This window comes from Emydura macquarii, unplaced genomic scaffold (assembly GCF_026122565.2).
Source record: "Emydura macquarii macquarii isolate MOO-44397 ecotype Brisbane River unplaced genomic scaffold, CSIRO-AGI_Emac_v2 contig_306, whole genome shotgun sequence".
Taxonomy (NCBI): domain Eukaryota; kingdom Metazoa; phylum Chordata; order Testudines; family Chelidae; genus Emydura; species Emydura macquarii.
The window spans coordinates 4494810-4509058 of record NW_027130443.1 but is presented as its reverse complement, the minus strand read 5'-3'; the positions used below and the strand labels follow the sequence as shown (position 1 = coordinate 4509058).

General features: G+C 62.7%; 1 protein-coding gene across 2 annotated transcripts in view; it reads left to right on the top strand.

Moving 5' to 3' along the window:
* NFIC (nuclear factor I C) overlaps positions 1–14249 on the top strand; it is a 140216-nt gene that overhangs the window by 35840 nt on the left and 90127 nt on the right. For both annotated transcript variants that reach the window (XM_067557435.1, XM_067557439.1), the window contains exon 2: positions 3897–4428. In XM_067557435.1, coding sequence (XP_067413536.1) covers positions 3897–4428 — 532 coding nt within the window. The remainder of the gene's footprint in view (positions 1–3896; positions 4429–14249) is intronic.

Genomic DNA, 14249 nt, shown 5'->3' with positions numbered 1-14249 from the left:
GTGCCCGTGGTGGGTGTGTGAGGGGAGGTGCCCCCGACAGGTGTGTGAGGGGAGGTGCCCCCGCCGGGTGTGTGAGGGGAGGTGCGCTGGATGTGCCAGTCAGCGCTCCCCTTGGCAGCACTGGTGCAGGACATGCCCAGGGTCCAGCGGGCAGGCGAGGGGCAGACTGGCACACGTGTATCACGGGGAGGGGGCGCGCCGTGGGGCAGTGCGCTCCCATGGCAGCGACTCAGCTGGCCGGCAGCCAGTCTGGCGCTGGGATCCCCGCTCCCGGGGCCTGCACTGGGATGTGGCCCCCTGGCTGGAGAAAGAATTGGCCCAGCGGGGCTGGGGGGCACGGCGGTGGGAGGTTGGGGGGCACGGGGGGACAGTGGGGGGGGGGGACACGGCGGTGGGGGGCTGGGGGGCACGGCGGTGGGGTGTGCCTCCCGTGATCAACCGGCCGCGTGGGAGACCCGCCAGCCAGGCCCGGCCCAGCCAAGGATTGGTTTTGGGCCTGGCTGCTGCTTTGTTCGGCTCTTGTCTTTGCGGCCGGGGGGCCAGCAGGGATTCAGGCCGCTATCGACCCCTCTTCTCTTGGTGCTACACTCCCGTGGGGCACCAGGAACATACGGGCGTTAGCACCCCTGGCCTTGGCCTCGGGCCGCTACCCTGCTGCCGCCTTCTGCCGCCCGCCCTGAATTGGATGGGCCGCACGGCAGAGAGCCAGCGGGGTGGTACCTTGGGCCCCGCTGTGCATCCTGAGCCGGGCAGCTGGTCTGGCCAGGCACTCTGGCAATGGGGCAGGATAGGGGTGTCAGGCCGCTGCCACTAGGCGCCACTGCCACTAGGCACCGCTGTCCTGGGATGCCCTGAGCCGCTGGGGCTTAGCGGGGGTTGTTTCAAGTGAAACTGTGAATCTGCAGCAGGGCTGTGGGGGATGGGGGCACAGCGGGGTCAGTGCCAGGGTGAGCGGGTGGGGGGCGCGTCCCTGGGTGTGGGCACAGTTGGGTCAATTCCAGTGCGAGCCGGGGGTCCTGGGGTGTGGGGCATAGTGCGGTCAGCGCTTGGGTCCTGCCCCACTCCTGCCGCTGGCTCTGTGCGTTCAGTGCTGAGCAGAGCGCAGGCTGCCCGGGCCGGTCAAATCAGCCCCTTCTCTGACCCAGGACCCACCCTGTGCAGAACGCGACCCTCGGCCACGACTGTCCGAATGGCTCCTTGTCTCGTCCCGGCGGCCTCCAGCTGCAGCACTTGGCTGGCCGCTAAAACGACGCTGTTTTGTCCTGCTGCCCCGACTTTCATGTCTGGTGTGTGTTTGTTTGTTTATTTTGCCAGCCCTGGAGGGATCTGAAAGCCCAGCTGGGCTCTGTCCCCAGTAATAAAGGCCTTGCAGGCCACTTCCTTCCCTGAGTGACCCCCCCGTTGCCTTCAGATTCTGTGCTTGGGATGCCCCCGTTTCTCATGGCCACGGTGCTGGGGTCACCGGTCAGCACGTGGCCAGCAAGTCCCGGCGATGAGGCCCCAGGAGGGCCAGACTCAGGCTCTTTCTCCCTTTGCTGGGGGGTCTTTGCGGGAGTTAGAAGCAAGGGAAAGCTGCGTTAGTCAGCCGGGCTGGCAGCCCCACCGGCGGCAGAGGGGGTCGCAGGAAAGGGCTGCTTTTTAAAACACTTGTTTTCAGAGCAGAGCCACAGTCCAAAGAAAAATAATTTTTAAACGGCTTTCCAAATTCTTGGGCAAAACTGCTGCTTCTCACAGTTCTTGTGTTTTCTTAAAAGTCCGGGGGATGGATCCTTGCCTTATTTTACGCCGATAGAGCTCTGCTGATTGCACTCCAGCCCCCCTGATTTGCACTGGGCCGGCAAGGGAAGGATCTGGCTCCTGAGTGAGTGAGAAGGAGCAGCTCCGGTTGCGGTTAGCAGCCTCCTGCCATGGGATCGTGCTGAGCGGAGGCTCTGCTCTGCAGAGCGACTCAAGGAAAACATTTCCGAACTGCTGCCATAGCAGAACGGTCTTGGCGCGCGGTGCTTTTCCCTGATGCAATCCCAATTATCCTTAATCTGAGCCATATTCAAAGCAAAGAGAGCGCCCGAAATTTCAGGGAGGTCTGGCACAAAGAACCCGCCGGCTCTTGGGTTGCATCTCGGTTCTAAACCGTTGGGGATTTTTCCTTCCTTCGCACACACGCAAAGGCGGCTGGGAACCTGGCTTTGCTGGTTCGTTAACGGCCAGCGGTCTCGCTAACGTACTCATATCCCCCACACCGGGAGAAGAGTCCTCACACCTAGTAATCACCTTCAGGCATTTTCACGGGTGCTTTCCCCCAAGCCAGGAAGCCAGGATTTTCCGAAATGGGAAAATCGGATATGGAGGGGCCGTGCTTTTCTTGGTTTCTTTCTTGGACAGATTCTCTTGGAAACACTGGCCAAGTGGAAAAAGACAGTCAGAGCGTGACTCATACTGGGCGTTCCCTGGATGGGCTGTGGCTGGCACAATGGTTCTGTTGATCGTACGGCCGCTGGCCAGTGCCAGGCGAAACGTCCTGCTGCAGTGGTCTGGGAAAGGGGTAACTGGGCCTGGACCCCATGGGCCCTGTGCTTGGGCTGGCACATGTTTCCTGGCACACAGGCACATGGGCTCACACTCACGCCCGTGCACTGCAGGTGGGCACAGAGACCCAATCTCAGAGTCCAGTTCAGCTTGGGCTCACGGATCCAGTCTGCCATCTGCTCCAGGAGGGGCTGTTGCAGAACCCATCCAGCCTGACGAGAGCCCTCTGCCCCCTGGTCCCGCGCCGATCCTCCCCTTGCCTGGCACCGGGCACAGGTTTCAGCAGAGGATGCTCTGTGCTTGGCACGGCCTCTGGGAAATCTGAGCCTGGATGTCTGGGCCCGTCGGGGCGGGAGAGAAGAGGAGAGGGATCAGTTACTGCCAGTGCAGCACCTGCCCCTGCCCGGGCTGGCCGCTGCCGGGGCGGAGGTGGGAACCCAGACTCTCCACATCCCAAATCCTCCAGGTCTAAGTCTAGTGTAAACTCAGGAGTGACTCCAAAGAAACCACTGGGCCCCCCCAGCACCACGGCGGAAGCAGCCCCAAAGGGGCGGGCAGAGGAGGGCTCCCGGCAGGACAGCAAAGGGACTGAGTTCCTAGCAGGCGACCCAGCCGCCCGAGGGGATGTGCCCTGGCCCCACCACAGGGCTGTCGCTGCCAGGCCGGGCCGGGTTGCTGAGGCCGGGCTGGGTTTGTGTCCATAGTGAAGGAGTAATAATTCGCTCTGTCAAACCGCTGCAGTAAAATTCCCCCTAGGGGATCGCCAAAGCGCCAGTTCCACTTCCCTCCTCCTCCTTTTTCCCAGCCCCCCTGAGCCTCAGCCCCCCAGGGGTTAGCCTGCCCCTGCTAGGGCATAGACGCTCCCTGGACGGGGAAGAGAACTCAGGAATCTGGACTTCCAGACCTCCCCCAACCACTAGACCCCATTCCCCTCCGGCGGTGGGAATAGAACCCAGGAGTCCTGGCTGCCAGCCTGCCCTGCTTTAACCACTAGACACCACTGCCCTTGCAGAGTTGAGAGGGGAATCGAGCAGTGCTGAGTCCCAGGTCCCCAGTGAGGTCTAGTGGTTAGAGCAGTAGGGGGATAGGCGTCAGGACTCCTGGGTTCTAATCCCAGTTGTGTCAGAGAGCCCAGCATCCTGACACCCGGTCCCCGAGGTCTAACCACTTAGCTGGGAAGAGAATCTAGGAGTCCTGCTGTCCAGCTCCTCCCCCGCCCAGCACTATCCTATGGTCCCACTGGACGCTGAGCCCTGTGACATCCCCGGGTCTGCGGTGCCCAGGGTCTTGCAGGGTCCTGGTCCTGCCTGGCCACCCCGCTGTCCGTGCGCCTGTCCTGATGGCATGTGTCTGTCTGCTTGCTCCTGCAGGATGAGTTCCATCCGTTCATCGAGGCGCTGCTCCCCCACGTCCGGGCCTTCGCCTACACCTGGTTCAACCTGCAGGCCCGCAAGCGCAAGTACTTCAAGAAGCACGAGAAGAGGATGACGAAGGATGAGGAGAGGGCGGTGAAGGACGAGCTGCTGAACGAGAAGCCCGAGGTCAAGCAGAAGTGGGCGTCCCGGCTGCTGGCCAAGCTGCGGAAGGACATCCGGCCCGAGTTCCGGGAGGATTTCGTGCTCTCCATCACGGGCAAGAAGCCGTCGTGCTGCGTCCTCTCCAACCCCGACCAGAAGGGCAAGATGCGGCGCATCGACTGCCTGCGCCAGGCCGACAAGGTGTGGCGCTTGGACCTGGTCATGGTGATCCTCTTCAAGGGCATCCCGCTGGAGAGCACGGACGGGGAGCGGCTGGTCAAGGCAGCCCAGTGCACCAACCCCATCCTGTGCGTCCAGCCCCACCACATCAGCGTCTCCGTCAAGGAGCTCGACCTCTACCTGGCCTACTTCGTCCGCGAGAGAGGTAGGTGCTGCCCGGGGCTCTCGCCGTGTGTGTCCTGATGTCACGGGAGGGGGGCATGCAAGGTCCATTCCGGGGACACAGGAGTCCAGCTCAGGTTCCGAACCCTCCCCAGGGTTGTACCCAGCGCCCCTCCCGTGGGGCACCTAAATCCGCTTCGGATTCTTATCCTCTCTGGAGCTGTGCCCGGAGTCCGTTCCCAAAGGGCAGGAATCCAGTCCTGGTTCTTCCCTATTTCAGGGACTCTGGCTTGCAAAGATGAACCTGGGACCCAGCTTCTCCCAAATTCTCTGCCTCGGGGACTGCTGCCCTCATCTGCCCAGCTCCCCGAATCCTCCCCCTCTCCCACCAAATGCTGCACAGGTTAAAGCTGCCCCCAACCCTGCTCCTTTTTGTGGGGTCTCCCAAAACTTAGTCCTGGCCCTGATCCCTTCTGCGTAAACGCCAGCCTGAGTGCGCCATCTCCTTCCCATCCCGAATAGATCCTGGTTGTCGGCCGGGGGGTGTTGTCATGGTGAGTTGCCCACGAGGTGGCTGCATGGCAGTGGTGGGACGGGGCGGCTGTGTGCAGTCCGGGGGTCCTTTGGGACAGGAAAGTGGTCCATGCATCTCTAAGGGACCTAGGCACCCACCCACCGTTGCTGCCATCCCCATGTGCACCCCGGAGCTGTGTGGATGAGCAGCACCAGAGCAGCGTCCCCCGCGCGGGGCTTGTTCTCACGCGTGCATCGAAGGGTGGGTAGGGGCCTGGGCAGCCCAGGGACAGTCTCTTCCCAGCACATCTCTGGGAGGCCAGGAGCCGGGAGGGGGGCCCGTGTCACCCCCCAGGGTGCTGGGGGGCAGCGGCTCCACCTGACGATGGTGACGTTCCGGCCTTGGCAGGGCTGGGTTCAATGCCGAGGAGTGCCCCGAATGGCAGGCGCTGAGCCAGCCAGCTCAGCGCGTGGCGAAGCTGTGGCTAACGTGGGGGCAGCCGGCGGGACTGCGTGGCTGGGAATTGGGCAGGAATACGGGCATGGCTGGGGGTGTGGGAGAGCCGGTGAAATGCCAGGAGAAAGGAGTAGAGAACCCCGGGACGGTGAGAGCTGAAACAGACCTGGGGGCAAGAGGACCCAGCAAGTTTGATATGTGCTGTCAAGGGGATGTGGCAGCCAGGCCGGCTCTGTGCAAAGAGGCGTCAGTAAGAGGCAGGAGGGGAAGCGCTGCAGGAATATCTGAGTTAGTTCTGCCCCAGAGACGCTATGGGGAGCTCAGAGATCGGGTGCCCCACACAACATCTTTTCAGTGGTGGCCACTGATTCTGGGTTCCTGGGTTTCCGGCTGCCCAGATTTGCAGAGGTGCTGAGTGCTGGTAGCTGCTGTTGAAAATATTGGCCTAAAAACATAGGACAGGATTTTCCACCCCCCCAGAGCTCAGCCAGGGGGCTGTGGGGAATATCCTGGATTTTGGGGGTAAAAGTGGGTCTGGCTTCAGAGTGATGGGCAGGAACAGTTCCAGTTGGGGAAGCTCTGCAGGGCCGAGGAGCATCTCCCCAGGGACGCAGTGTTGCCTGAAGGCGTGAGGCTGGAGCCAGCTGCTTAGGGCTTTCTGCGCTTTAACACCTAGGATTGTGGTGTTGGGTTTCTCATGGGTCCCTGGCCATGCAGCAGTCGCCTATGGTTGTGTGGGGTGGGGAGGACCAGGACCCTGCGTGTTGGAATGCTGGTGTTGTTTCTGTGATGGTAGCACCTCCCGGCCCCACTGACCTGAGTGCGCCATTGCGCTCGGTGCTGTACAGACACCGAAGGAGGCCTTGTCTACATGAGAAAACATGCCTCAGTAAGACTAAGACCCTGGTCTTCAACAGGGAATCAGGCCCCTAATTTCCACTGATTTCAATGGAAATACCTTTGAGGAGCAGGACCTAAGAGATGGCCCGTCCCTGAAAACTTCACAGTCTAAGTAGCCAAAAAATCAGGAGGGGGAAACTGAGGCACAGAGCAGGGAGGTGACTTGTCCAAGGTCTCTCAGCAGGTCAGCGCGGAGCCAGGTGTCCTAGACTAGTGCTTTGTGTCAGAGAAGATTCAGCTGGCGTGTGTCAGGCAGTTCAGGTCGGTTCTGATTGTCTCCAGGCAATTTGCTGTCCCCGGCTGGTAATGCGTCACTCTGAGGACGGGAAAGCTCAAGCGCTGTTAGTGATTTGTTAGGCCAGCCAAAGGTCTCCTATGGGCTTGCTGGCTGGCTCGCTGCGTAATTCCCCCTCCAGGTTGTGCCTGATGTTGGCGCGTTCTCCCGTCAGCATTAGCAGCGTCTCCAGGTTCCCCACAAGAGCCCTCTCCCCTCCGTCAGCGCACGTACCGATCCCAGAGCACCGAGCGTAATGCATCCTGGCCGGCGGCCATGCTCTGCCAGGTCCATGTGCAGATGGGGATGGAGCAAGGGACTTTATCAGCAGAAGGGAAGTAGCCTTCGTTCGCCCTCTGGCTGCTCCGTGGCTGGGATTTGGTGAGGTTTGCTCCAGTCAAGGCCATGGATGGATTCCAAGACTTTCATCCACAGATGATGCAGGAGATCTAGCCCCGGGATCATCTTCGCCATGTGTCTGGGATCCCACCAGAGCCCAGTGAGAGACCTGACAGACGGGGGGTCTGGGAGGCACTCGGCGTGGGGCATAGGGCCAGGGCATTGGGACCTGAACAGAAGCTGGGGAGTGGGGCCCACAGAATCAGCGAGACAGGGCCCAGACGGAAGTCAGGAATCAGGACCCGGCCGGACTCGGGGCGAGTCAATGACTCGATCTGGGACGTCTCCTTGCAGTGTATTGGCAGAGGCTGGTTTCCGCCTGAGGCCGAGACCCCGGCCCTTCCCTTCCCAGCCCAGGCTGCTTTCATTACAGGTGGGTGCCATGGGCTTCTCCAGGACTAGAGGGGCCAGCCAGGCCAGAACTCCCAGTATCTGTGCTCCAGTGAGCTAACCAGGAACGAGCCAGGCAGGAGAGGAAGCAGCTCTCCAGGTCTCTGCTCGTCTGGGACAAGCCTTAGTGCCCTGAATCTCCCCTCCCCAGCCGCCGCGGCAGACGGGAGGGGCCCTCCACCGCTCCCAGCTTCCTGGCCCCGGCCCAAGGAGAGATAATGACCAGAGTGGGCATTTCAGTGGCTGCCTTTCCATCAAAGGGGATCCGACAAAGCCATAAATCACAAGAGGAGCAAACCTTCAGCCGGGGAAATCGGAGAAGACGTTTGTGCCTCGGGGGAGGTTTGATTTGTTATGTGACTTCCCCTCCCCCGACAGGCTGGTGTTCCTGCTGCTTAGCCGGCCAGCTGGGGGCAAGGGTACGGGCATGGTGAGGGGTGGGGGAGCCGGCAGACCCTGTTGCTGCTGGGTGTCGAGTGCGTGAATGTTGGGGGCTGCCGGGATCTGGAGCATGGCTCAGACCCAGGTGTCTGTGTAGGCTGGACTCTGCTTTTCTCAACCAGTTAGCGCCTGGGTGGGAGCTCCCCGGGAGTGGTGGATGCCGCAGTCGAGGGGGCTGAGATTAATCTCTGGGGAGGCTGGACACAGACAGGCCTGTGGTTCTCTCTGGCTCCCACCCCCCGGGTCTCTCCGAGGCCAGGCCGTGGAAGGGGTCCGCCCGCCGGTCCGCAGCGTCCCAGAGCAGGACGTGCCCTGAGTGTCTGGTATGGTTCACGCACTGGGCCGGGCTGGTGCAGCGAATTGAATTTCATGCCCTGCCTCTGGAGGGCGCCACCAGGGATGTTGTGACTGGTATTTCTGCCTCCATAAAGCCGAGCATTGCTGCTTCTTGCGGCCTCTTTGCCGGGGGCAATGTGGCACGTAAGCGGCGAGCGGGGAATGCAGCTGCGGGGAACTGTTCTGCACCACCCCAGAACAAAAAATGTGGGGTGCAAATCTTCCTCCCTCCATGCTCCTCTGCCTCCATCATGCAAACCCCTGCTCTGGGGCGGCGTGCACCCCACAGCCTTCTCATTGCCCCAGGAGCCCCACACCCAGTGCACTCTCCTACCTCCCCCAGAGCCCCTCGCTCCCCCCGCGAGAAACAGCCAGGAAGGCAGGGGGAAGGCTCAGCTCTGAGGAGTGTCCCGGGGCAGGTGCACTGGGGCAGGCCCTGCCCTCTTGTCCCTGAGACCTGGCAGGCTGTGGTGGTGCAGGTGGCTGGCAAAAGCCAGCCCAGCTTTGGGGACTGCTCCGGGCGCATGGGGGGGGAAGGAGCCAGACCAGAATGTGTAGTAAAGCGAGAGCCGGGGGGTGGGAGTGGGTCTGTGTTTGCCAAGGGCACCTCAAAGAAGAGAGGGCAGGGGAGAAGGCGGGGGGGGGGGGCGGGGGATGCTGGAGAGAGCAGGGACTTCACGGTGCTCGGAGCTGCCAGCCAGAACCCTGGTGTCAATCAGGCGTTGCCCCCGTGAGGCTGGAGCCAGGCCTACCAGCACCCCAGCCACCTGCAGTGAGCGTGAGGGGAGGGGACCTGCCAAGGCACCCTCCTGGCTCCTGCAGCCTGGCTTGGCTCGGGGCTGGGCCTCCAGGGGAGGCTGGGCGCTGGCAGCCGGATGGTGGCCAGCCACGGGGCAGGATCTGAGCAGCCCGGGGGGCGGTGGTGCTTTCCCACGGGTGCTGCCAGAGCGCACAGAGGCCCAGCCGGGGTGGGGGCCCCAGGCTGGGTGCTGGGGAGATCCTGCCTCCCTCAGAGGGGATGCAGGCAGGGTGGGGTCCCCCCATGCTGGGGAGATCCTGCCCCCCCAGAGGGGATGCAGGCAGGGCAGGGGGTGGGGTTCCCCCATGCTGGGTGCTGGGAGACTCCAGGCGCCCACCAGAGGAGGAGATGCAGGCTGGGGGCGGGGCCGCCCTGCTGGAGCTGGCTGGGATGGCAGCGCCGCCCCGCCCCCACCACGCTGCCTCCGACCTTGACCCCAGACGTCTGGGTCCCGGCAGCCCGGTGTCACGTGACCCGCCCGGCTGCAGCGCTCAGCTGATAAGGCTCAGGAGCTGTCAGGGGCCGAGCCGGCTCTTAAGGTGGCACCGCCGCGTCCCTATTTAAGGCGGAACGGAGGCGGCCGGGGGGCCGGGGTCTCTGCCTGGCAAGAGAAATGAGGGTTTGATGGTTGTGATCAAAGCCCATGGGGCCAGATTTGGGTCTCACTGACACTGGTGCGAACCTAGAGCAACGCTGCGGTTTTACACTGGAGTCACTCCAGATTGACACCGGTGTAGCTGAGATCTGAAATTGGGATTTAAGGGTTTTGAGTATCCTGCGAATACTCAGGGTTTATCTGCAGGGGGATGAACCGACCTAGCTCTGGTGGAACGGCTCCCATGTGGAGTCTCTTACCCCGGATTAGCCATGGCACTGTAAATTCACACGTCCCCTTCATCCGGATTAGCGTTCAGGTGGGAGGGGAAACCGAGACAGGAAGTGACTTGCCAATGGACACGCAGTAGGTTGGTGACAGAGCCAGGAGCCCAGCCGCTGATTGGCAGGCCTAGCCCCATGACTCCCCATTGGTGCAAAGATAAGTGTGCGCGTCAGTGCTCGCAGGATTGGGGCCGATCCTCCGTTGTCTCCCTAGGGAGCCTGGTTCCTCTGGTTTAGCTGAGCCAGCAGCGACAGCGTCCAGATAACGGGGATCCTGGGAGTTGGGTATGGCAATGACATATCAACTTGTCAGATCCGTCAAGGGCAGGGCTACAACCTCTGACAGAGCCAATTGGAGCAACTGGTGCAGCAGCTGATCCAGCGAATAACCCCGGCCCCTGTGGCCATGGATCTCGGGGCGCTTTGTAAACAGGAATTAATGAGTGGAGCCTGAGAGCCCACTCAGAGGTGCAGATGTGTCATTAGCCCCATTTGACAGAAAGGGAAGTTGAGGCTGGAGCCATTAAGAGCCTGGTCCAAGGCCACCAGTGAGTCAAGTGATGGAGCCAGACAGAGAACCCAGGAGTCCGGACTCTCCCTCTCCTGCTCCATCCACTAGACCTCAGAGGGACACGTGGCATTGACGCAGGATCCTCACCCCACGGTGGGATTGCCTGGAACGGGGGCTGGGCTCCAGAGCCCGGGGGAACGGAGTGGGCTAATTAGCCATGCGGTCGAACACGCTGGGCTCGGGTGGCTCCATGGTCCAGGTCGACCCTTTGTCCTGTTTGCGTGTGCGGCACTGGGGTGAATGACACTGGTGCTGGCTGGATGCTGGTGGAGGCTGAGACCAGCTTTCTGTTTAAGGCTCAGCTGCGTGCTCTGAGAGTTGCCAGGGTTCTCTGCCGTGCTCCGTTCCCTCCCCACCCCAGAGCAGAATCATCCCCCGGTGTCTTCCCAGGGCTCCAGCCTGTCTTGCAGAGCTGCGGACAGCATGGGATGTGGGGGTTACCCATGGGGCTCGGGCAGGGTGCTGGGGGTCGCCCGCTGACAGCAGTGCTGACGGAAGTTTCGTCACTGTATAATCCGTTCATTCAGCGAGTCTTGTGTCCCGCCTTGTGTCACTCTCCCAGCTAAGCCAGACTCCTGCTCCCCTGGCCATTGCTCTGTCCAGTCAGACTGCCACCTCCAGACCTGGAGATGCACCCTGAGCCTAGCACCCTGCCTCCCAGCAGCAGCCGCACCTCCGATCACGGTCTTTATCCCCATTGCACAGATGGGGAAACTGAGGCGCAGCGAGGGGAAAGGACTTGCCCCAGATCACCCAGCAGGCCAGTGGCAGAGCCAAGGACTGAACCCAGGTCTCCTGAGTTCCAGTCCACTAGCCACTAGGCCAAGCTGCCCCAGAAAGAGATGATTCAAAATCATCACAACCTCTGCTGCAGTGGACTGGCTGTACTGTCCTTTGCATGGGGGAGGGGAGAGAGAGCGAACCCCGAGATACGGTACAGCTGTGGGGGGAGCCCGAGGTTGAACTAGCCGGGGATCAGGGAGCATTGGCTGGGCCAGGGTGTATTACCTTAGCTTGCATCTCTAGAGCTCATTGAATTACCTGGAACACAAAATGCCTGGCCTAGTTGTTGTCTCCTGCAGCAGGGAGTCCCACAGCTCATCCCAGGCTGCGGTGGTTCTGAACTCCTTGCTCTGCTTGTCCGTTTGGTGTCCCCATATCTTTGTGTGGGGGACGGCCCAGATATCACGGCCCCTTGCCTGTCCCAGCCCCCGCCTCCCAGCCAGCCAGGCCCCGCTTGGCAGCTCTCAGCTCGTCCATTTACATGAACTTGCTTGAAAGTTTTAGGCTCGTAAAAGCAAGAAGCGAAGGCTGGAGCCAGGGGGCTTGTGGGCGAGGAGCTCGCGGGCATCCTTGCGTTGCTCTGCTGCCCAGCACCCTGTCCTTGGAGCAAAACCCTTTGGTGAAACCAGGCTGCGGGGAGCTGGCCAGTGGGCAAAATCCCAGCACAGGCCCTGCCACGGCTCCCTGATCCTCCCCCCCAGCCCGTCCCAGCCCTGCCTCCCCTTCCCCAGCACAGCTCTCCTGGTGCCCCTCACTCTCAACAGACCCCCCCAACTGTGGCCTTGGGGCCACGGGGCACCCCCAGGGAGGGACCAAGGCCTGGCCAGGCCCCAAGGGGTCTCCTGCCAGGGCCGTGGCTGAGAACTGGGCCCGGGGCTAGGCCGTGGGGGGAGAGGGAAGCAGGGAGCTGGGCATTTTGCGGCAGCCCCTGCGGCAGCTAACGGGTTAAGGTCTTGCTGCCCCTGCTCAGGGCGTTGGACTGCCACTGGGGGCGAGGGCCCCTCTCTGTTGTCTCCCCCCTTTATCAGCCTGGAGCAGCCTGCGCTGCCCCCCACCTCCTCCTGGCTGTGCTGATAACGGGCTGAGCCCAGCGCTGGGCTGCCAGCTGCTCTGGGCCCAGGCAGGAAGACCGAGCAGGGGGGCAGAGACCTGGGCCCTCTCCCGCCCCTTCCGCCCCTCCCTGGGATGCTTCATCCTCTCCCTGCCCACCCAGCTCCTGCCACCTCCCCCAGTGCCCAGCATCCCAGCCCCCCCATTTCCCCATCTCTCCCCCACCCCTTTCCACCCGTCCCCTCCCTGGGCAAGGGCTCTGTGTTCCGGGACAGGCTGATGGGGGGGGTCTGATCTGGATCCGTCCTTTCCCACAGGCTGCGGGGAGGGATGGACTGGGGCGGGGGGAGAATTACCTCCCTTTTAGGAGGTTGAATTGGGGGCCAGTTCTCACCCTGATCAGACTGGGCAAGCCCTGCCCCTTGCCCCCTCCATGCCCTGCGGTGCCCAGCGTGGCCCAAGGGATGTGGGAAGGTCCCAGTGCCCCATCTCAGACCTACCTCCCCACTGTATTCCCCACACTGCCCCTCTGGCCTTTCCTCCCTCCCTCAGGGGACCCTCCTGTGTTCATCCCACCTTGTTGCCCCTGCCGCGGCCATAAGGCTTGGTGCTGCGAGCACCTGGCCTCTGAGGAGCTGGAAGCAGTGACCCGTCCTTGAGGAAGGCCCCTGTAGGGCAGGTATTGGTCCCATTTTACAGATGAGGAAACTGAGGCACAGAGTGGTGCAGCGTAGAGATAGACTCGAACCAGGCCCCGTCTCCAAGTGCCCCTGGGGCCTCCGGAAAGTTTGGAAACAGTCTTCACCATGCGAATGAGGCAACTTGTCTGAGGTTACAGAGAGTCAGTGGCTTTGGTTCTGTGCCCCCCGGCTCCCTGCCTTGACCCCTAGACCCCACTCCCCTCCCAGAGCCGGTGGGAGTCCCCAGGCGTCCGGGCTCCCTGTCCCCACTCTGCATGAGGGGTGTGAACGGGGGGGAGGTGCCGTCTCCCCCCCTTTGCGTTCCAGGCCGGCCACGGTGGGGATAGAGGGGGGTCTGTTGCTGTCCCCTTTTCTGGGGGGAGGGAAGGCGTTTTCTGCCAGGTGAAGACAGGCTCTTATTGTACAGGGCGGCCACCCAGCAGCTCCTGGGCACACGCTGGCAGCTGTTTGCTCGGAGGCCAAGAAAAGAGGCAAGAGCCTTGGGCCGTGCTTCAAAGGGCTGGCGGAGAGCGGGGCCGGGTGGGCCGGACGACAGCCAGGCTGGGCTCAGCGTCCCTGGCCCCAGGTTCCAGGCATGGCCCACGGCCTCCCCCTCCCATCTCTCCCCAATGAGGTGTCAGCGCCGTGGGAGACCCCAGAGATTTGCCCCAGACGCCCCCCAGCGTGGGAACTTCCCCGGCACGCTCCCTGCCTGCATAACGCACCGCAGCCGGGGATCCCGGCCTGGCACCCCAGGGAGGCTGCAGTTACCCCGGGGCCCCGGCTGGGGTGGCAGAGGATCTCCCAGGGCACAGCCACGCCCACGTTCCCCAGCCTAGGACCTGGAGAGAGGGGCCTCGTGGCTGAGGGCTGGCGCCGAGGGGCCGGATGAGCCGCAGCGATGCCTGCGAAGGCAGCTGGAACCAGTGAGCGCTGGGCACCAGCTGCTGGCGCCAGGATTCGGGGCGCGGGGCAGGGGCTGAAGGCCATTGAGGGGAGCCGGTGCCCTGCAGAGGTGGAATCTCGCTGGGATGAGCGCGCTGGCTGGGCTGGTGGCCCGCAGCTGGGGGCAGGGTCCCGGGGCTCTGGGCAGAGGAGGGGCCAGGGAGGAGGACCCAGGAGTCCAGGCGTCATCGCCGCCTCCCTGTGCTGGAAAGGGGGGATTGTGCCCGAGTTAAATCTGGGGCCGCTGAGCCTAGCAAGCCCATCCCCCGGGCTCCCTGCTCGGCCAGCAACCCCCAGGCCTCCTCCTGGGCTCCCTGCCAAGGAGCTGGAGCTTTGGGGTGCTGGGGACACCTGCCTGGGGATGCCGAACCCCCGGGCCAGGCTCGGGCTCTGGGCCACCCAGCGCACATGGGCCCTGCAGGATTAGTCGTGGGAACAGTTTGTACA